Raw genomic sequence first — 20,592 nt, 5'->3', positions numbered from 1 at the left:
AACAAAGAATATACACGAGGAAAAATCATAACTAAAAGCGCAAAAAGCTGTAGTTGTAGTAGGATCAAATGGAAAGGGAATGACATGAATTGAGTAGAAGAGGGAAGAGAAAAAGAAAAACTGTGTCGTGGATGAAGAAAAACACGGGATCGGAGAGAGAATTATAATTGAGCATCCGGATGAGCAGAATTGTAGTTGGCTTTGCACTGAGAGGAGCATAGAAGTTTATGATTTTTGAGGATAAACTTCTTTCCGATTAGATTCATGTGACATTGAACACACTGGAAACATCTCTCTTCTGCGTGCCAATGAATTTCATTATAATTTAGACGCTTCTCATCTGGGCCTATTTTAGATTGGCACGTGTCACATGTCTGAAAACAAAGTTATGTTGTATACATTAGACAGAAGTATAGTGTTACCTTTGCAAACAATTTCAGATAACATTCCAAACAGAATGGATTCTCATCTCGAGTCATATATCGAGAACCGCCCAACTTGAAGTCACATTTGAAACATGCGAAATGATCGAAATGCCACGATTTCTCCTCTGCGAATGTGTATTCGTTGGCGAAAATTAACTGAAAATGTTTGAATTAGAAAGAGGAAAACAGATATGAAATATACCTCATCACAACCAGCACATCTTGGATACAACTGATCTGCATAATGTCTTCCACAATAGTATTTATCCTTGTAGAAGAAATAAATATTATCAACCAGCAACTGTCGACATGTCTCACAACGGAAACAGTTCGGATGGTACGTTTCCGTTTTCGTGTGATGATGACATTCGACTCCAATCTCTCCGTTTTTCATAATTTCACTGCAATCTTTGCAATCTGTTTCACCGACTTTCAATCCTTTCAAAGCTGCATTCATTGACTTTTCGAAGTCGTTCGAATCATCTTCATAATTATCAGAATCTTTTCCGATTTCAACAACTCTTCCAACTCCAATCACATTGTTTCGGACGTTTTCAACGAACTTTTGAAGAGTTTTCACGTCTTTTTCTTCTACAAAACGAGCATCCTCCACGTTGCAGTCGTAGAGTGGCAACTGAAAATTCATGATTTTTGGATCAGGAATCAAAAAAATATGATCTCACCTGGAATTGCAACCTAGATTTTCTGTTCTGCTCTCCTTTTGATCCAACTAGTGGTCTCTCTTCTTCTGGAAGGCATTTCATGTATCGGGAAACTAGATCTTTGTCTGGGAGAGGGGCCCATGCGTACTGAACTTTATCCTGGAATGAAACTGAGGTTTGATGCTTTGTAAAGAATTTCTCTCACTCACCTTTTTGACAGTTGGTCCATCCTTCTCAGATTCTGAATCACTTGACGACATTTTGTAGTTATAGACTGCAGTTGGTTGTGATCTACTCGACATCATATTGTTCTCTTTTGTATCATTTTGATCCGATGGTTTATACATTCCTGGTCTTGTCAACACTTTCTCAAAATGTTCCTTGACTCCAAATAATCTTCCGATTACAATTTGGGCATGATCATATTCATTCGGTAGCACCACATCATGTTCATCCATCCGACATCCACAGTTCTTACACATTTTTCTCCAAAAGTGTAGATCAAGTCCTTCACATCGACACGTTGGCTCATTCCTACACTGGGATCCTTGTCCAATATCATGAGCGAGAATATGTTGTCGTGCTAATCCTAATTTGAAAATTTGTGGATTCGCTTTGAAACATGGTTTCTCGTCTACAACAGGAGACGTAACCTCGGCCATCACTGAAAATAATAAAAAGTTGTTTGCAGAAGAAGAAAGAGTTGAGAAAAACGAGCGAGAATACGAAGAAGATGAATAATTCACAATGGGTCGATTCTTTTTTGTCTTCAATGTCTATTCTCTATTTCAATGCGCCTGAATTCACTATATTTTTTCAGCTCACAGATGTTTGACTGAAAAAGAAAAATGGAAATCATACTATATTTGCCGATATGAAAATATATTGTAGGAGAAACAAAACGTGGAAAATGTTGCAGATGTAAACGAGAAGAATGAAAAAGAGAAGGAGGTGGCAATAAAAATACAATTTCGATGAACGGAGCAAACATTGATTTTGTCTATATATGTGTGAGCGTTTTCACATGAGAAAAAGAGAATTGAAGAGGAAGAAAACAAACAATTTATGGGAAATAAATATGAAATAGGAAGATTTTCCTAGAGAGAACATGATAGTTTCGAGGGCTGAAAACGTTTCCGGTCAGCAGGTGATAAGGTGTGGAGTGAGAACGAAAATATAATTGAAACGATGGTATTAGAGGGAGAGAGCATGAATTGAAATGAGTCATTCTTAGTGGCAGGTGGCAACAGAATGTGCTCACTCGGGTCACACCCGTGTTGAAATTTAGTACATTAACAAATGGGTATGGGTTGGAAAGGTTACACAGAGAATAATGAAACGTCCTTTTTATTTAATGTTTTTATACCGTAGGAAAGGCACGAAATGCAGCTGCCATCCCCAACGAAATCGACACGAATAAGTTTTGGACTGGAACTTGCGAAAACGATTCCGTTCTTTCCAGGATTCATACAGAGTGTGCTTCTAGGACGTTGCGGGTTTTATTCCCAGAAATCAAGTAAAAAATTAGAAAAGAATTGGGTTACAGATTTGCCCATATTTGGGGTACACCAAAATTTGAAGCAGAACTATTCAATCTAAAAATGTCATAACTTTATTTCCTTTAACTGTTGAAAGTTGTCTGATTCAGAATTGAAATCTCGATTCAGAAAAACTTGTTTTGTAAGCTTCAGCTATTCGATTTTACAATAATTTATACAATATCTGCGAATCAATTTCGGAATGCAAACAAAATAAAAGGTAGACGTATTAACAATAGTCTCACTAATCCGGAGACTGGCTAACCTGATCATGATGATCTGACGCCTCCGCACTTTCATACTTACTCAATAATCCATTCACAATAATCCACGTCATTTAGAAAGTCACAAAAAGAACGAAAAAACTTGTTGCAAGAAGATTTGAGGGAGGAAAAGAACGGAAAACATGAGACAACTAGCAGACAAAAACCAGAAGAAGAAGAAGAGAACGAAGTAATGACGCCGTTCGAGCGTCCTTTCCAAAAAATGGATATGTTGTCTGGTGTCTGCGTCTCTAGAAGCTTTCACACTCTCTCTTGAAACATTCTTTCTTATCGGGAACTAATTTATGCAATAGCATGTCGTGTTGGCACCTGGGTCCTAACACAGATTAGAAGAAGCTGGATATATGTGAGGGAGAGAGTGTGGAAGATGAAGAGACGCAGAGAAACAAAATGGAGCTGATTAAGGAAGAATGGAAGAAAATAGAAGGGAGCGAGAATGGGGGAGGAGAAAATGGAAAGGCGGGAAAAAGTAATTAACGATTCGAACTTGGCGTACTCAAGGCGCATGCAACGGAAAAGAGAAGACAAAGAAGATTACGAATTCATGAAAATGAGGTTTCTCAAAACTGGCACGACGCCACGTCGACAAGTCCTCCGTTTTCAGATCGTAAAAGTAATGTACTAGTTGAGTGAATGGAAACGGAATAGGTATTCTGAAGAACAAGAAGAGGGGAGAGGAGAAGGAAAGAGTCAAGTGTATATCTTGAAAAGTGGAGATGAATTATTCAATTAAGAGCTCGAGAAAGCATGAGAAGGAGCATCAAGTTTACATTTAAAAATGATGATGTGCTAATGAATCATGTGAGTTCATGTGTCCGGAATGAGATGAATTTTCTTCAGAGATCATTTTCCAACACTATTTTGGACAGGTTACTTGAACCGGGAAAACAAAAGAAACGAAAACTTCGGAAAAGAAAATTGTTGGTGGTGTATAATACGAAAAATGAAATATATAAACATATGGGATCGTCATGTCACTCACTTTTCCCCTATCTTGACAAAAACTCATTTTGACCTCGAAATGCAAGACAAGAGTGTCTCCTAATCCGGGCTCAAGAGCACATTGAGAAAAGAGAGCTGGACAAAGAAACAAAAACGGAGAGAAAGGGAATTCGTTTCTTGCTATAATTCACTCTCCACCCCTTGGCCGTTTTTTGTCTTTTTTGTTCCTCCTGGGAATCTAAAAAAAGTAAAACTTCTTTAGTTTTTTTTTCTGCAGGAAAAGAGCAAAAGTAGAAAAAAATTGAAGAAGAAGAAGCATTTTTTGCATTGGAACAAGTCCGAAGAGTCAACAGACAGTGACACCGATTCAATTCGGATTAGGTGAATAGAGGAAACGAAAATGTTTGATTGTTGAAAAAAGAGAAAAAAGGAATGGTTGGGTGCAGCAGAAGGGAAAAGATGAATCCAACGGAAATATGCTCAATTGGGCAGAAGAAATACACAAGGAAGATGATGTTCTGACGTCTTCTCTTTTTCTTCTTCGACTACTACAAACATACACTAAAACTACTGCGGGCAGCATTCTCGTGCACATTTTAAAAGGAGTCTGCTTCTGGGTTTTGTGGTGTCTGCGTCTCTAGAATTGGATGACTTAAGAAATTCTCCCAATTCGAAAAATTTCGTGCAACGGAAAAGAAGAAGAAGCAGAAGCACTTTTTCGGATTCGATTTGAGAACGAAATTGGTTGAGATAGGAGGAAAAGAGAAGGGGACAAGGAGGTGAGGAATGCATTAGGGAATTGCCTGGAAGTGACAAGAAGACTGAATGGAAAAAGAAGAAGAAGAATAAGAAGAAGATGTCATTGAATAGAGAGAGAAAGAGCAAGTAGTAGTAGTCATTGGGAACTCTTAGACTAATAAGAACGGATAAAAGGAGTTGTTTGGAAATGTTAGTTTGGCAGGAGGATTATGAAAGAGCGGAGAAAAAAACTCGGTGAATGTCTATGGAAAAATTGAAGTAATGTACATTTTCGGCTCGGTACTGTTCTGAATGGGAAGATGTTCTAGTTCAGTTGTGAGATCTGTATCATATTACAACTTTCTTGATTAAGCTAATGAGATACTCAGTCTTAGCGATTGTCCATATATGGTTTCATCATAGTGAGTAGATATATTTGAATTTAAACTTCAGTGGATAATTACAAGGTTGCACTATTGAGTTAGACATTTTTGTTTTATTGCGGCACGAGATGAAGAAAAAAAGAAAAAGGGGTAATGTGGCCTTCAAGGAAATCGAAAAATAACATTTGGAAGTACGGTTTTTGATTTTTTATGGACTTAATCTAGTTTGAATTCAATCGCAGTTTACAAGAAGACGAATGAATAAAAAAGGAGAAACTCCTTGATTCAAGCTTTCAGTCACACACTCAAAAATATCAATTTTCTGGTTGTAATTTGATCCGAATTAAGCAAAAAAGACAAGAAAACTAGAGAAGGAAAGGATCTGATATCACTAAAAGAAATGGAAAGTTTAGTGAGTGAATATTCAATTATGCAATGTTTACCGGATCAGAGTGACCTCGAAAGCGTCCGAAATCGGAGAAGAAGATGCGAACAGTTGATAAGAATTGTCATCTGGTGACAGACTTGTTCGGAATGAGAAATTGAGAAGACGAAGAAGAAATGAGAAGGAAACGGAAAAGAGGATAAGGTGTGAAGTGGCAACATATGTGGACAGTGGACCATAATTGACACGGTTGATGAGGCAATTGGAAGGAAAATAGAGGACGAGAAAGGGGAAAGAAGATGTGACAGGAAGTAGAAACAATGAAAAAGAACAATATGGTATAGCCGGAGTGAATGAATAGGTGTGTAGACAGGGTTTGTTGAAACAAAAAACATGCAAGAGATATGTTTGTACTCAGGTAATGACGTAGTTCTTTTTGGATTGGAGGAACAATAGTGAGAGGAAAAATGGGATGTTTCTGAAAGACGTAGATTGTACTGATCCCTCTGAACAATCCTCTCTCACTTCTTTCTCTTCAAAACATCAAAATTAAGAAACCAGTCAGCTTCCGCAAATGCGCATTCCCAAACATGTGGTCACTGAGTCATGCAAACTGTACAAACAACAATAAAGGAAGGGGGCTTCAGAGTTTCAAGTTTCAACATTTGACCTAGAAAGGAGGTGTATACCGTAACCCAACATCAACAACTAGATTATACCGTAACCCAACATCAACAACATCAACAACTAATTGTATATTCTCACAAGGAAAAAGTCTGAATGTGGGCAAATTAGAAATATCCAATGCTCGCATAAAAAGCAAAAGCTATAAGATATCCACATCTCCTTTCTCTAAAACTTTCAAAGTGTATTGTCTCGTTTCAGATCATTAATTCTCAACATTCCGAGAAAAAGGACGAAACCATTTGATTGGAACGGAACTAGATGATAATGTTTGATGCTAATTTATTTTATTTGAACTTCATGGTTCATTTAGATATGCAAACATACTTGGAAGACTATTGGGTTTCTTTTTGTCAGATCATTCCTTCACACTTTCATTCTTGTCGTCTGAGAATTCTTTACAGCTCTCTCTTTTTCTTCTTCTACATTCTAATCCCCCATGATTCAGAACCTTCCAATTTTATATACTTGACCCAATCTCTCTTCGTTTTACAAACAGATTTTATCTGGGCCAAATGAACGTTTTAGAGTTTTATGTTCCCTCATTGTTCCTCTTTCACTCCATCCCTCCGTTCATTTTCTCATTTCTTTTTCTTCATTTTTTTGTTTCCATCTGTTGAAATCTAGCTCCAACCAGAAACACCTATTCCGTTCCCATTCCCTTCCAACGCGCAATCGTTCACACCTGCTCCTCTCTAGCGGACCGGGGCGCCAGGTGCGTCCTGACTCACTCTTTTCCGAAAACACAAAAGAGAAAATGCAAATACACGAGTGTTGGGTTGGTGACCACCATAGCCATTTGCAGTGGTCGGTATTCTCTTTTCTTACCCAAATCGTTCCCATTTCCGTACCCCATAACCTCCTCAGTGACTCATACATTACTTGTTCTCTTATCATTTATCACTTTTTTATGCTGTGGGTGTCATTCTCCTCCCATGTTATCTTTTGCGGTTCTTCCTATTATCATTGTTATAAATTGTATATATATTTATTCAGCTAGTCAAATTCAGACATTCACATTTCTCCTCTTCTCATCTTCTTCTGGAAATCAAATGCTGCTTTTCATTCTTTTTGCCCTCGCCTCAATCTCGAGTGCCTCAATTTTCCCGTTGAGCGCTTATACTGGAACGGAATCTCTGTATAAAGTGAACAAGACTCATCAGATCTACATCATCTCAAACAGTCCACAAGAAGATCTTCAACTCTTGACCATTACTACAAACAATGCAGCTCAGAACTCCAAGTAAGACTTTCTTGAAGTATTTTTATAATCTGATATCTCTTGTGTTCAGTGGTTTCACATTGGCTGCCCCAACAACCGATGGCTCTCTGACTCCATTTGTCCCAACTCAAGACAATGATTTGGTCAGTGTTGTTTTCACTGGAAAGACCCCTCTCAGCGGATGGCTCTATATGAATTCTGCGACTCCGAAACTCAATGTTTTCCCACTTCTGGAGAATAGTTCGATCAGTTTCAAACAAGGAACCAATGTGTTTTTCAAGTTGAGCAGCCCCGCCCAACAGATTCCAGTTGCTCAAAATGTGGTTGTGGAGAAGAATCAACCACTTTATGGATTCATTGGACTTCCAGATGATATTGGACTTCCAAGTGACTCTCGGTTCTTCGATAGTTCTTCCATTGACACGTAAGTCAGATTTTTATAATGTGAAATAATTGAATGAAACTAATATTTCAGTGTAACAAACTACAACCAACTTGAACTTCCACTCGACAGATTCTATTTCTCATCGAGCAGTTCCAACGTGAAGTATGAAATCAAGTTTGGAACTAGATCTGGAATGACAATTGGATCTTCTGGACTTGTGATGACTGATGGATTCCCAACTGGAGCTTATGGAACAAGAGATTTCAATCTTAATAATCAGAATGGAATCAACGTGGATGCATACCTTGTGGTAAGTGTACTCATAAACCTTGAAAAACTCTGAAATCTTGACTTTTCAGCCAAGATTCGACCAGTCTCGTCAATTCTACAGTACAAACGTTACTGTTTTCATGACACCAACAACAATGGACCCAACCGTCTTCCCAGTTCCTTCTTACGGAAGTACAAACATCACATCGAACAGTCCAATGAGTAGAATCCTCATTGAATCTGATGGACCATTTGCCATTCAATACACATTGAGAGATACTACAGTCACAACTCCATCTCCATTCGAAACGACTACAAAATCATCCAGTTTCCCACAGATCATTGCATCTCTACTCCTTGCAGCCATCTTCCGATTCTAAATCTATTTTACGCCTCTTCAAAACTTTTCCGTTTTTCTGCTTTGTATTTGAATTATTGATAACGGGTTACGGTCGGTCGCACTAATAAAACGATGAGCATTTTGATTGCATTTTCCATAAAAGAGCCGACAGATGATACGGACCAAAGGAGAGAAAAACTTTATTACAGGGCTATCATGGGAAACAACTTTTTTCCGCACTCCCATTACAGATCAAAGGGAAAAGTGGGCAAACAATTATTCTTGTCTCATTTCTTTCGTCTGGACAAACTCTCCCATTTCATCCATATATGAAAAGAAAAGTAAGAAGTGACCAATTTTCGTGTCGAAAGTCAATAAAAACATTTTGATTGTTTTACTGCTTTTGTATGAGAGACGCACGTTTTTTTTCAATTCAATGAAAGAATACAATTGAGTATTTTGAGCTTATACAACTCCCTTTTGATTGGAAAGTGTAATTTCACTTTTCGGAATTTTGCTTTTTGGTTATAAATATTTTGTTGCTTATCAAAGTAATATTCGATACAATGAGAAGTTTTTGAAGGAAGTTTCCAGAATCTAACAAATATAGATGCTTCCAGTCCAAGTATTTGCTCGTAATTTTTATCCGCTTCTTCTCCCTCAAATCTATACAAATATTATCGAACCAATGATATTTGTGAACCATTTGATACTTCAATCGTAATAGCAAAACAAAATAAGTTCTCGTTTTATTGTGATGCAAATGACTGTAACAAAAACACGTTTATGTTGAAAATATGTACAAAACTATCTCAATAACAATGAAACAAATAAAGTAAGAAATGAAAGACTGGCTTGTTTCAGATATGAAGACTTTGTAGTAGTTTGAACTGATGGAGTTGTCCCGATTTCTACTGGAACCGTACCACCAGTTGCCGTGGAATTCGTATAGTACTGGATAGCGAAAGCACCAATTGATTTCACTTCAACACTATTTATAGCTCCCGATGCACTTAACCTTCCATTAAGTTCTGATGGAAATCTGAAACAATTGCATATGTATCTGAATAAGACTGCGTAAACACATACGAGTTTCCTTGTTCCACTCCGAACCCAAACTTCACATTGATATCTGTCATATAAGACTGTTCTCTGTAGAAGAATGGCTGTAAACGAGAAATTCATTAGTGAACTGGCTGATAGAAACCTACATTCATGTGAAGAGATATCAGCTCATCCCCAGTTCTACGAACAGTATACGAGACATCACTTGGTTGCATTGTTGTTGGAAATCCCGGAGACATTACTAGACCAGCAGATTGGAGGGTTGTTGTAGCTGGAATAACATGATCACTGATTGTAGCTGGAATAACATGATATAGAAGAAATTAGACTTGCCTTCGCCAAAAGAAACAGTGTAACTGACTCCTGAGAATACTACGTCCAGCGAAAAATCAGAAAGTGGAATATCAAGCTGTTGGTAGAAGTTCACACTGGAATTATTTTAGATGAACATGTTTTCTCCTTTATGAACTCACTCATCATATAGATCAGAAGAGAAAAACAAGTACGGAGATGGAATTAGATCTCCAGGAACACCAGAATAAGCTCTCAGGAATCCATTGTTTTGTCTGTCGACTTTCAGATTCTTGATTGTAATAATCTTTCCGTTCGGTTTGTCGACCGCAAAGAAAACGTTCTTTCCGCTTTTGAATTGAATTGCACTATTCGAGAATACAGGGAATACGTTCAAACTATCAGTTATTCTATCCTGATATACAGTCACTGGAGTTGTATTTCCAACTGGTCTCGTTATGACAACGGTATCATTGTCCGCAGTTATCGTGAGAGGATTCAAGGAACCGTCGACTTGTGGGACAGAATATTTGGATACACTGAACATCAGAGTAGAATGAAACATTATTTCGTAAACTCACTTCGTATCGATCTGACTTTTTTCTGCTTTGATTGTAATGTCCCTCAAATCTTCTTCATTTCCATTCGTTAAAAAATAGATTCTGGTACCTCTTTGGGCAGGAATAGTTTTACTCTCGAAAATATGAATTTTAGATTCTACAACTAGTAATAAACAGCTGAGAGCTAGGTATAATTGCATAGTTTTGTTCAAGAATATAGTTTTCTTTAAGAATATTGAAAATAAGTACAAAGCGATTAAAAGAAGAAAAACGTCTGAAATGATAAGAATCAGTTTTATATTTGAGTCGTATTGACTGTGAGTCAGTAAACACTCAAAGTTCAAAAGTTTATATTTGGGTGGGAGTGATGATAAATTGGAATATTTTTATGGGAAAACCTTTGTGATGTCATCAAGATTCCGGAATGTTTGGGGAACGATGACTGAATGAATTCCGATAATCAATTACTCACTGAAAAATAGCTAGTTACAGCATTTTCGCTTTCAGAAGGAAACTATAATATCTTCAATGAGTAATAAAGTTTTCTGCAAAGTATTGAGGGGTCATCTCCCCTCGGAGAGCACCCCTTTTTATCACTTTTTGCATTGCGTTCAATCGGAGGGATCTCATTAAAAAATGGTTTAAAAGGAGACTGAAATCGTAGCGAAATCATCGAAATCTCATTCGACAATGCAATTTTTCTCTACTTGTTTCTTGGCTCTTCTCGCCGTTTGCGCTGTTTCTGCGGTAATTCTGAAGCACTGTTGATCTTCATCTCACCTACAAGTTAATTTCAGCAATTCTTACCATTCTATCCAGCGGATCACTATGAACCATCAATCTTCTACAAGCCACCACAAGTCGAAGAGCCAGGACTCTTCAATTTCATTCCGAATGCAGGAAATGTTCACACCATCAATCGTCCACCAACTCCACTTGGATGGGGAAGAAAATAAGTTATTGTTGTCCGGATAATTAATAAATTTTGAGCATACGAAATTATTTTGATATTTTTATCACGTGAACTTTGTCACAATTTTTTCAGAAACTGATTTTTTCTGAGAAAAAATATTAAGAACGATAAGATAAACCACATAAAAAGTACATATCGATTGGAACATCTTCAGTTCGAAAATTAGAAATCGAATACAACCGAATCGTAGAAACCAGACGAAGCGACAGAAAGATGATCAGCTCTTTCGACTTTCTCCACGTCTTCGTGATGCTTTTCGGGCCGGTTTTGTTGTTAATTGGATGTGGTGGAAAGAAAAAGACACCGTAAGTTTCTAGTTCTCTCAGATCCGCCCGAATCAGAACTGGCAGGTAGGCTCAATAGTTTCAAAGAGAAACCGATTAGTGTTGATTCTTATATTCTAAATCGGTTTTGAGCCGGATAGTTTCTATTACGGACGTTCTGGTTCGGGCGGTTCTCATTAGGGGTAACACTGATTTTCTGATAATTTTTGAAAAGCGTTCACTCGCTGACTTTTATTCTATTCCAGACCACCAAAATCGAAGTCAAAAATGACTGCACCACCAACAGCTCCGGCACCACCTCCATCTGTTCCAGAGGCCGCTGCTGCTCCACCTGCTGCAGATGCTCCAGCAGCCGCTGCTGATGGAGATAAGAAGAGTGAAAAGAAGGACGTGGAGAAGAAAGAAGAAGAGAAGAAGGATGAGAAGAAGGATGAGGAAAAGAAGGAAGAAGAGAAGAAGGATGGTGAGAAGAAGTCGGAGAAGAAAGATGATGAGAAGAAAGACGAGGAGAAGAAGGACGAAAAGAAGGATGAAAAGGAGAAATCCAAGAAATCAAAAAAGTCCAAAAAGTCGAATAAATCGAAAAAGTCGAAGAAGTCGAAAAAAGATAAAAAGGATGGGGACAAGAAAGATGAGGAAAAGAAGGATGACGAGAAGAAAGAGGACAAAAAGGATGAAGAGAAGAAAGATGAAGAGAATAAAGATGATGATAAGAAGGAGGAAGACAAGAAAGAGTAGTCGATCCACCTGTCTTTTCCCATTACTTCCAATGAATGTGCTTATCGTTTATCCGTTCTGTTTTCCTTTTAAAGATTTTTTGAACCGAACGGTCTGTTTCTGTTCAAACAAATTTCATGTCCATTTCTATATTTTTCTGTTTGTTTCACATGGAAGCTCGTCGAATTAATCACAAATTCTACTTCCTTTTTTCTCGATTTTCGCAGAACTTGTTTTCCATTTTCACTCGTTTTCAAATAGACACAAAGTTCTTGAGCTACCCACTAATTGTCAAGTTCTTTCACTTGAAATACCCTTGTCGTAATCGGTATTTCTCGCTCCTTCATGAACGTCACGTCTGTGAATAAAAGTCAGAGTTAGATAGTCTTTTCTGTCATTTTGTCGGAGATGTTCTATGACATATTCACATCTGGAAATGTTATCAGGTGAGATTTATTGGTGTGACACAATTGACTCAAAGTTTCAGTCCCTACTACTATAATTGTACTGGAACTTCTTCTTTCACTGAATCGAAAGTGGCAATTGGGTTGATTTATATGACGATTGGATTGATATCTCAATTCGTCTATTTTCTCGTTCTCTACATAATTTTCAATTCCAAAACTTTATTCTCTTTACCATGTTACAAAATTATGTTTTTCATGGGAATTCCCGATATTTTCAGTCTGATTTTCTGTGCAGACTTCGCAGGATTTTATTCAATTAGGGGACTTCATCCGTGTTATTCGATTAATTTCACATTCACTACAGGATGTCTTGTATTCGGTACGTTGGAGAAAGTTCATGATGTTCTTATTTGACTGAATTAAAAGGTTTAATTCTTAGAAAATCGAGTTATGACTGATTGAATACCCTTGTTAATTTTTTATATATAGATAAAACCATCAAGATCCAAAAGTTAATCAGTTTTCAGGATCGTGGCATATGAGTTGTTTGTATGTTCTTCTTTTGGCATTCAACAGAGTTTGTGAACTGATTTTTCCGGAAAAATGCGCTTTCTTGTTCCAAAACTGGTGTTTACAAGTACTTCTTTTCCTTCCTATTCCCTATTTTTTCTATTTTGCTTTTTTCACTAAACCAACTTTCTTTAACTCATCGGTTTCCGCATTTCTTCTGAATCCGATGACTGAAGTGACAAAGAATTTTCCAAGTGAATACTATACAGTTGAAGCGTATGTTTTCAATAATTTCTTTGTTATGGTTTTCATTGGTTTCTGTTATCTGATTATCTGCTCGTATCTTCTTAAGAAAAGTTGGAAAATTCAAATGAAACAAACTTCAGCTCTAGTGAAAAGGGTGAGTTATCACTGGAACTATATTCTAACAAATCTCAATTTTCAGGTCACTTATCAATGTCTCACGGTTTGCACGTGTCATTTCATTGGATGCTTTCTTTATGTCTACATCCAATATTTTTGGGTTCCCGAATTCCTGAGCGTTGTATGCCATTTGGCATGGATTGGCAATCATAGTGAGCTGAATAATCAAACTTCCATGCAAATGCATATGTCCCCATTCAGGTCTCCCTCCTTATGTTTATATTATTTTCAACCCATCGATTCGTTCGGATATTCAGAAATTGTTTATTAAATCATCATCCGGAAAGAAAACCGAAGAGGGATCATTGCGAACATTTCAGATAGTGAAAAGCATTTCTTGAAATTTTATTCGAAATCAAAAGAGAGAATAAACAAAGAAAATAGTAATGATGGAAGTCACGGACAAAGTGGAAGCTCCCATTGTAGTGGTAGATAGTTCAGTAGTTGTTGTGAGACACGAACAAGGTGTAGAAACGGGACAGGTTACAACTGGACATGTAGTTGGTGGGCACGTTCCACCAGTCACAGGTTTTGGAGTGACTGTTAGCTTTGTAGTAGAGGAAGGAGTAGCTGTTGTTGATGTTGGTACATCTGTAATCATAGATTCATCTGCGTGAAAGAAACAAAATACCTTCAATTTCAAACTGAACAGTGTAGGCAGAGTTGACAGACACTATTTCAATTGTGTTTGCCGTGATTGGAAGAATTTCACTGAAGTCTCCTGGACTTATCTCGTTCGAATTGGTCTCGATGGTGCTAAGAACGGTTTTATTAGCTTGAAAATTATTCAGATAACTACCCGATAAATTTTCCGAATTTAACAGTGACCGAAGGTTTTTCGTCCAGAACAATGCCTTCTTCTCCAGCCTTTTCTACATCTGGTGATTGAATTGCTGACACCTTCAAGTAGTTATTCCATTTATCATGACAATTCAGACACCTAAGATACCTTCACTTTTATCATTTTCTCAACTTCTCTTTTCTCAAGTTTGACATTCAGATCTTTGTAACTGTCAGGTGGTGCTGCTGGAAAGTTAGGCGACATGATGAATCCATTGAGTCCAAAAGTTGTGGTAGAGGGATCCACTGAAATATGTTATAATTTAAGAAGAACCACCGGGAAAGTCACCTATTTTGTCCGAGACAGTGAAACTGAAAGGTTTGCCACTGTTCAGAACATAAAAATAATTCTGAGCAATGTAGAGTTGATCAACTTTTTGGCTAGAGCTGAAAATATGAAATTCTTGAAAATCATTGTTTCTTTTCTTGTACTCACTCATATTGGAAGATGAGGTTGTCATTATCGCCAGGTAGTCCAGAATGGATTTCGAAAGAAGTATCCTTGAAAATATATATGCAAAGAGGAATCGGAAAGTGTTTATTATTTTTGATGCGATTAGGAATGAATGTTGTTTCAAAGTAACAATACATGATATGTATCCAGTTTTTCTTATCAAATTAGTTGCCTTTTATGCTTTGCTTCTTCCTTTTGAATTGCAAAATTGTTTGGGAAACGTATGTTAAATGGAATATCAAAACTCTATTCAAACTAACATTATCTGTGACAAAACTGCCAAGTGTAGATCCAGTGCTCTTCCGTGAGAAAACGGTCGTGTAGTTCTTGCTGATCTCAACAGTATAGTTATTTCCTCTACTTTGATAAACATCCATGTCAGTGTAATCTAAAATTATGCATATTTGGATATAGATACAAACTTTTTCATTCACTTTTATCTACAAAATAGATCACTCCCTTGAGATTTAGCGGCTCAGTGGCAGCGTAACAGGACTTTGGTACATCGCTTGTTTCTATTGGAAACGAACTGATTTTCGCATTTTCAGGATATTCCCTGAAATTGAAACTTCGAATCCAGCTAAATGTCACCTAACTCACAATTTAGTGTTGTAGGTAGTGTTAATTATAACTTCTATTAAATTAAAGGAAGCGTCTTCGTCCGATTCGGCTGGAATCCCATAAAATTGTGTGTATCCATTTAAAGGACCGCCAGCTCGTATTTCTACTTTTTCAGGGGTAGCCGGACACTTGACATTTACATCCTCAAGAGAGTAAAGATATGCAGATATACTGGGCAAAATCCACAGCAAAAGAGTGAATTTCATTCTGAAAAAGTGAAGTTTCAAAAAAAGAACTTGCTGTGAAAATGTGAAAATTGATAGCTCACAACGATATGACAGTTCCTTATAAGGGAAAATGAATCACGGCCGATGAGCTCATCCAATTTTTATTACTTTTTTGTTTGACGAAAAACTGTGGATACTATAACGATCACATCATTCTCTCTTTGTTTAGAAATCTTATGTTGCATTTTTATGGTTTTTCGAATTTCAAACAATGAATAAGAGTTTTTGATGGACCATGAACAAACAAAACTCAAAATCGAGTTTTTACTTGAAACTCAAAATCGAGTTTTCGCTTACAAACTAGTTCAAGCTCTTAAATGGAAATTCGTGTTTTGACGTCATCATGAAACTGAAAATTTAAAGAAACTCTGATCTTCCCTGCACATTAAACATCCATGCCAAGAAGTTGCTTACTCTTTATCACCAAATTACAGAAGTACAAGTTAGAGTTCTGTGGGCAAGAATAATCAGATAGTAACTGACGAACGAGATAATGAAATATATACAGTTGGTTGTTTAAAACTATTATGGGCTGATGACGACGATTGTCGACTTTGCTTGGTTGAGATGTTGACCACGAGCTTTAATAGCATCCAAACGATTCATCAATGCACGTGTGTCACCTATTTTTCTGGCGATCAGACTGAGTTCCGTGATATGTGGATTTACGATAATCTGCTCCACAACTTGTGCCAATTCCCTGAAATAAGACTTGAAGTATTTACTTTTGTTGTTACAGAACTAACTCTTCTTCCACGGGGTCAACTGCATCAGAGATTCGAAGATTTAAAGTATTGCATGACAGTTCGGGAATATGATACGATACAGCACGAAGTGTTCCTTCCTGTTTTAATGTTAGGTTTTTCACTCGGACTGTTCGCAGACTTCTCGCGAACTGGTCGTGGTTGACTTCCACTCTGAATAAACATGTGATAAGATGAGCAGCGGAAGGAACTCTAACTTACTTTCCGTTGTACCTATAGACGATAACTTTCTCCGTACCAACCAACAAAGCAGCTCCCTGAACCAACTCATGCATGGGGAAGTTTCGACGACCGGCCCTAAACGAAAATATGATGATGCGGATTTTAAACATAATACTGATACAGTATGTTACTTATTTACTAATACTTGCTTCATCAAGGAGAGGAGCAAAACACAGTTTTGTTTCAGGTTTTTTGAACTCATTCCTAAAACTATTTCATAGCTTTTTTTTGTTTCTTTTATGAACTGATTTTTACTAAATTGTAAACTCACGCAATACAGTCAGCAAATGGTCCAGCGACTAATTGCAGATTGTGAATATCCTTCCATCCCAGCATTCGAAGCATGGTCTCCATTGGAACCCGGGGTAAACCTTTGAATTTTTCAAGAAAATTATCCGGGAGTTTTGCGTTGAGTGGAAACGCGCGACTGTTTAGAGAGATAATTTCTTCAGCGGTAAGAGCACGTTCACGTGGACCAAACATCATACGAACAACCCATCCGACACGGGAATCGAGAAGTGCTTGTCGCAGGAGTCCCACCACATAATTGATAGAATTTTGACGGTCGAGTTGACTGAATAATATTTTGTTATGAAAAACAAATAAATGGATGGGCAACTTACTCTGACATTATGAAGAATGGCGGTGATATGACTTCGTCGAGGCTCGATTCAAGAGAAGACAAAACTTCCAAAAGAAACTTTGAATCTTTGTTGTGCACAGCTAGCATGAGTATCTGCAAAAAGAAAGAAATTTCTCGTTTTATACCAAAATGAATGTCATGAAGCTAAACCATTGACATTGTTCATAACCAAAAAGCCAAGAAGTCAACAAGAATCTGGGGGTCCGCCGGCGCCGGAATTCTAGGCGCCATTTCGTACTCTCTTTGATATGAGATATCAGAATAGGGGGAGAAGTTCCCACCTGTTCCGACCGCGCCCTAACTTGTCCTATCATGAAAAAAAGAAGAAGGAGAATGAGAGAGAAGGCCTACAATATATGCCTTCCGGCGCCGAGACAACACAGACTCCTGACATGCAGAGTGAAGCGTGAGAATTTGTGTTTTGACCCATTCTTAAAGAAAACGAAGAAACTTATTGGTCAAACGGAAAAATGACATTTGGAAAGTGCATCAACACACAAAAATATGTTCTGAAGACCATGAGAACGAATTATCATCTGGTTTGTTTGAGGGTATTTTCTTATCTATTTGAATTATCAGTTTGATGGGCATAGGTCGCTTCTCTGTCTTATTCTCCACTCGTTTTCATAAAAATGACCGGGCTGATTAAAAGATGAAGTATTGAAAATTTTTCTTATTCACCTAATACTTCCTCTCATGCTTAAATTCAAACATGGTTCTTAATACTAAAATGAGATAAGGCATATCTTCAATTTCTATTGCTTTTCGGCTATTAGCTGAACACTTGTTCCGTTTGGTTACCAGGAATCGAGAATTTTCTAATGCTTGTTATATGCCGATTGGGAGAAAAACAGTGCGAAAGATCGTATCTGCTCTTCGGGGTGAGGGCGAGTTTCGGTGTGTGGTCAAATTAGAAAACTAGGAATAGCCTCGAGAAAAAAAAATTTAAATTTAAAAATTCGAATTCGAGAACTAGGAAAATATAATCAAACTCACCAAAATTCACAAACAGGTCATTGTTGGAAGCAAAACGTCGTCAGAATCAGGCAGGAGTAGAGAAGGAGAATGAAACTGTCGAATAATCATTCCTGGAATAAATGAGACTGGGAAGATAAACAAATCAAACTACATATAAAACGGATCACGGCGGATAACTTGTAGATCAAAACGTCCATACTCGTGAAAAGTAATGGATGCGTAAAGAGAAGATGTGGTTATATCTGCTTATTCGAACGCATTTTCAGGATCCTCTATCAGACACTCACTGGTTTCACTAACTAGTTACTGTTTCTATCCCTAAAAACATGGCAACTATGATCAGCCTTCATAACAATTTTTCTTTGCGGAAATTCTGAAAATTATTTTAAACGGGGAACCGGCTAATTTCAGATTATTCAACAAGGTTGTACATGAAAATTCACCTTATAATGAGATCAAAGAATTCTCTGTTACGTCATCACATGATCTGCGCTCGCGCGTTACCGATCTATCAAGCATACTACCCTTATCATTCTCTTCGTGATCATCGTCGAAATCTACTTCCTCATTTCGAATTGGCTGTCAATCCGTTTAATTACTTAAAACTGACATGTTACGTAACGTAATTAATGACTCCCAACGGGAGCAAGACAGAATTCTGTCCTTCTATACAGAAAGACATATTTGTTGAGCAGAAAAGTAGTTAAACAGAAAATTAAGATGAAAAATCAATGTTTTGAATATACTGGAAATCATAATTACTGACGAGAGAGAATGGAAAATGAAGAGAAACTAGACAGTTACAGTAGTAAAACTTTTTTCGTTGCAAGACCGCAGCCGTAAAACGACATGAAAATTCGAGTGACGCAACACTTCGTGAAGCTCTGTGCTTCATATTCATCATCGATATCCCACTAAAACTCGTATTCACTAACTTTTAAAATGAATGTGGAAGAATACTTCCCAGAAGGATTGTCAGTTATACATCCCGATGAAAGCCAAGGCGAAGGACGAACGCCAAATAGGGTAAATATAATTCGCTATCTCGTTCTACGCTGTTACCGATATTTTTAGGGCTCACACAAACTTCCTGCCGCAGTACATTGTCATATTTGCTATAAAAACATTAGTGGTCCTATCAACAACGTCGATTATATTAAGCCATGTGATTGTCAACTGTAAGTCTTCTATCGGTTCCTGTAACATGTTTCATCTTCAGTATGTTCGTTCATGTAGATTGTGCAACTCGGAACAGAAAGAAATTCGGAGAAGCTAAATGCAGCAACTGCGGTCAGGGGAATACGATTCCACGATCAACCAAAATGCTTCAATCGAAGAAAACGGACAGGATAAGTAGCTGCTGTTCTGACAATGCACCCCCTTGCACGGCATGCCACGACAAAAACTATCAATACAAACCGTTTCAAGAGAAGTTACAAGTACAACTCGGCTACAAAATTAGTCCATGTTTCTGCAGGTAGTAACCACTGAACGTTGAGAATATAAGTTACCTATTTTTCCAGAAGAGTATTTCATTACGGTTGTCTCCGTCCGTTTATTGAAGAAAGACCATTGTGTTCAAAATGTAGCGTTGTTTACTCCGGCTTCGAGCCTGCTACTCCAATGCAATTCTTCAGAAACAAATGGGCTTGGTTCATCGTTTATATATCAATACTATCCATCTTCACTACTCTATTCGTACTGGCTGTGAAAAACTCACTAGTATTCACAAAACAGAGTAGCAATAAAGATGACATAAACAAGGAGATTAGTAAGTTTCATTTGACTTGCAAATCAAAGTTTCTTATGTCATATGTTTCAGTGCTCACAATTCTTTCCGTATTTTTTTTCGTTGTGATCGCTTCCACGATGCTGAGCGTCATCAAGTATTCCATATCCACCGGTATTCCGAAGTTCAAAATCACACACGGAAAAGTTACTTTGAAACCGTATAAAAACGGAAGCCAACTGAAGTCGCCAGACGACGACCTCAGCCCATCATCAGAAAAAGATTTCGAAGAAATTCCCTTAAATGATCTCAGAACAGAATCAGCCGGAGATGTGGAAGAGCCTATCGAAAACGCTCGAGGCAACGATAATGACGACATGACACTCGGACAACACATGTTCGGAGTGTATGCAACTCATCATTCCTCGTCAACACCTATCGACAAACCATCACTGGAATTTGTATTCAACTCGGTTTAAAATATAATTGATTATGCTTTGTAAAATATTCTACTCTTTTCAAATAACCGAAATATTCCAACTAAACGTGTTAATGTAGCTATTTTTAAGTAAACATGAATTATATTAGAAAGTTATTTCATTTGGTTTTCTGTCGGGTTCACATCC

The 20,592-nt window shown here is 37.5% G+C and overlaps 8 protein-coding genes across 8 annotated transcripts; 4 read left to right on the top strand and 4 right to left on the bottom strand.

Moving 5' to 3' along the window:
• Positions 1–161: 161 nt before the first annotated feature.
• GCK72_013929 (uncharacterized protein) lies at positions 162–1,749 on the bottom strand (the record flags this gene model as incomplete). The annotated part of the gene is made up of 5 exons (XM_003107817.2): positions 162–374; positions 423–581; positions 628–1,059; positions 1,109–1,246; positions 1,297–1,749. The coding sequence occupies 5 exons, from the start codon at positions 1,747–1,749 to the stop codon at positions 162–164; spliced, it is 1,395 nt and encodes a 464-aa protein (XP_003107865.2).
• Positions 1,750–7,093: 5,344 nt separating this feature from the next.
• GCK72_013928 (uncharacterized protein) lies at positions 7,094–8,298 on the top strand (the record flags this gene model as incomplete). Its single annotated transcript, XM_003107664.2, has 4 exons — positions 7,094–7,284; positions 7,334–7,687; positions 7,739–7,958; positions 8,008–8,298. 4 exons carry the CDS (start codon positions 7,094–7,096, stop codon positions 8,296–8,298), a joined length of 1,056 nt encoding a protein of 351 aa, XP_003107712.2.
• A 767-nt stretch (positions 8,299–9,065) lies between these two features.
• GCK72_013927 (uncharacterized protein) lies at positions 9,066–10,374 on the bottom strand (the record flags this gene model as incomplete). The annotated part of the gene is made up of 6 exons (XM_053730064.1): positions 9,066–9,300; positions 9,348–9,424; positions 9,470–9,621; positions 9,681–9,751; positions 9,797–10,153; positions 10,196–10,374. 6 exons carry the CDS (start codon positions 10,372–10,374, stop codon positions 9,066–9,068), a joined length of 1,071 nt encoding a protein of 356 aa, XP_053584836.1.
• A 490-nt stretch (positions 10,375–10,864) lies between these two features.
• On the top strand, positions 10,865–11,130 carry GCK72_013926 (uncharacterized protein; the record flags this gene model as incomplete). Its single annotated transcript, XM_003107936.2, has 2 exons — positions 10,865–10,921; positions 10,972–11,130. The coding sequence occupies 2 exons, from the start codon at positions 10,865–10,867 to the stop codon at positions 11,128–11,130; spliced, it is 216 nt and encodes a 71-aa protein (XP_003107984.1).
• Positions 11,131–13,291: 2,161 nt separating this feature from the next.
• GCK72_013925 (uncharacterized protein) lies at positions 13,292–13,829 on the top strand (the record flags this gene model as incomplete). Its single annotated transcript, XM_053730063.1, has 3 exons — positions 13,292–13,465; positions 13,511–13,640; positions 13,690–13,829. 3 exons carry the CDS (start codon positions 13,292–13,294, stop codon positions 13,827–13,829), a joined length of 444 nt encoding a protein of 147 aa, XP_053584835.1.
• Positions 13,830–14,283: 454 nt separating this feature from the next.
• Positions 14,284–15,609, bottom strand: GCK72_013924 (uncharacterized protein; the record flags this gene model as incomplete). The annotated part of the gene is made up of 7 exons (XM_053730062.1): positions 14,284–14,388; positions 14,438–14,574; positions 14,618–14,715; positions 14,765–14,829; positions 15,043–15,170; positions 15,217–15,338; positions 15,383–15,609. 7 exons carry the CDS (start codon positions 15,607–15,609, stop codon positions 14,284–14,286), a joined length of 882 nt encoding a protein of 293 aa, XP_053584834.1.
• Positions 15,610–16,155: 546 nt separating this feature from the next.
• On the bottom strand, positions 16,156–17,346 carry GCK72_013923 (uncharacterized protein; the record flags this gene model as incomplete). The annotated part of the gene is made up of 5 exons (XM_003107924.2): positions 16,156–16,330; positions 16,377–16,547; positions 16,596–16,691; positions 16,888–17,190; positions 17,240–17,346. The coding sequence occupies 5 exons, from the start codon at positions 17,344–17,346 to the stop codon at positions 16,156–16,158; spliced, it is 852 nt and encodes a 283-aa protein (XP_003107972.2).
• Positions 17,347–19,183: 1,837 nt separating this feature from the next.
• GCK72_013922 (uncharacterized protein) lies at positions 19,184–20,445 on the top strand (the record flags this gene model as incomplete). Its single annotated transcript, XM_053730061.1, has 5 exons — positions 19,184–19,263; positions 19,312–19,415; positions 19,474–19,714; positions 19,761–20,008; positions 20,060–20,445. The coding sequence occupies 5 exons, from the start codon at positions 19,184–19,186 to the stop codon at positions 20,443–20,445; spliced, it is 1,059 nt and encodes a 352-aa protein (XP_053584833.1).
• Positions 20,446–20,592: the final 147 nt, after the last annotated feature.

The sequence above is a fragment of the Caenorhabditis remanei genome, chromosome IV (genome assembly GCF_010183535.1).
Source record: "Caenorhabditis remanei strain PX506 chromosome IV, whole genome shotgun sequence".
Classification (NCBI taxonomy): Eukaryota; Metazoa; Nematoda; class Chromadorea; order Rhabditida; family Rhabditidae; genus Caenorhabditis; species Caenorhabditis remanei.
This window is presented reverse-complemented; position numbering and strand designations above follow the sequence as displayed.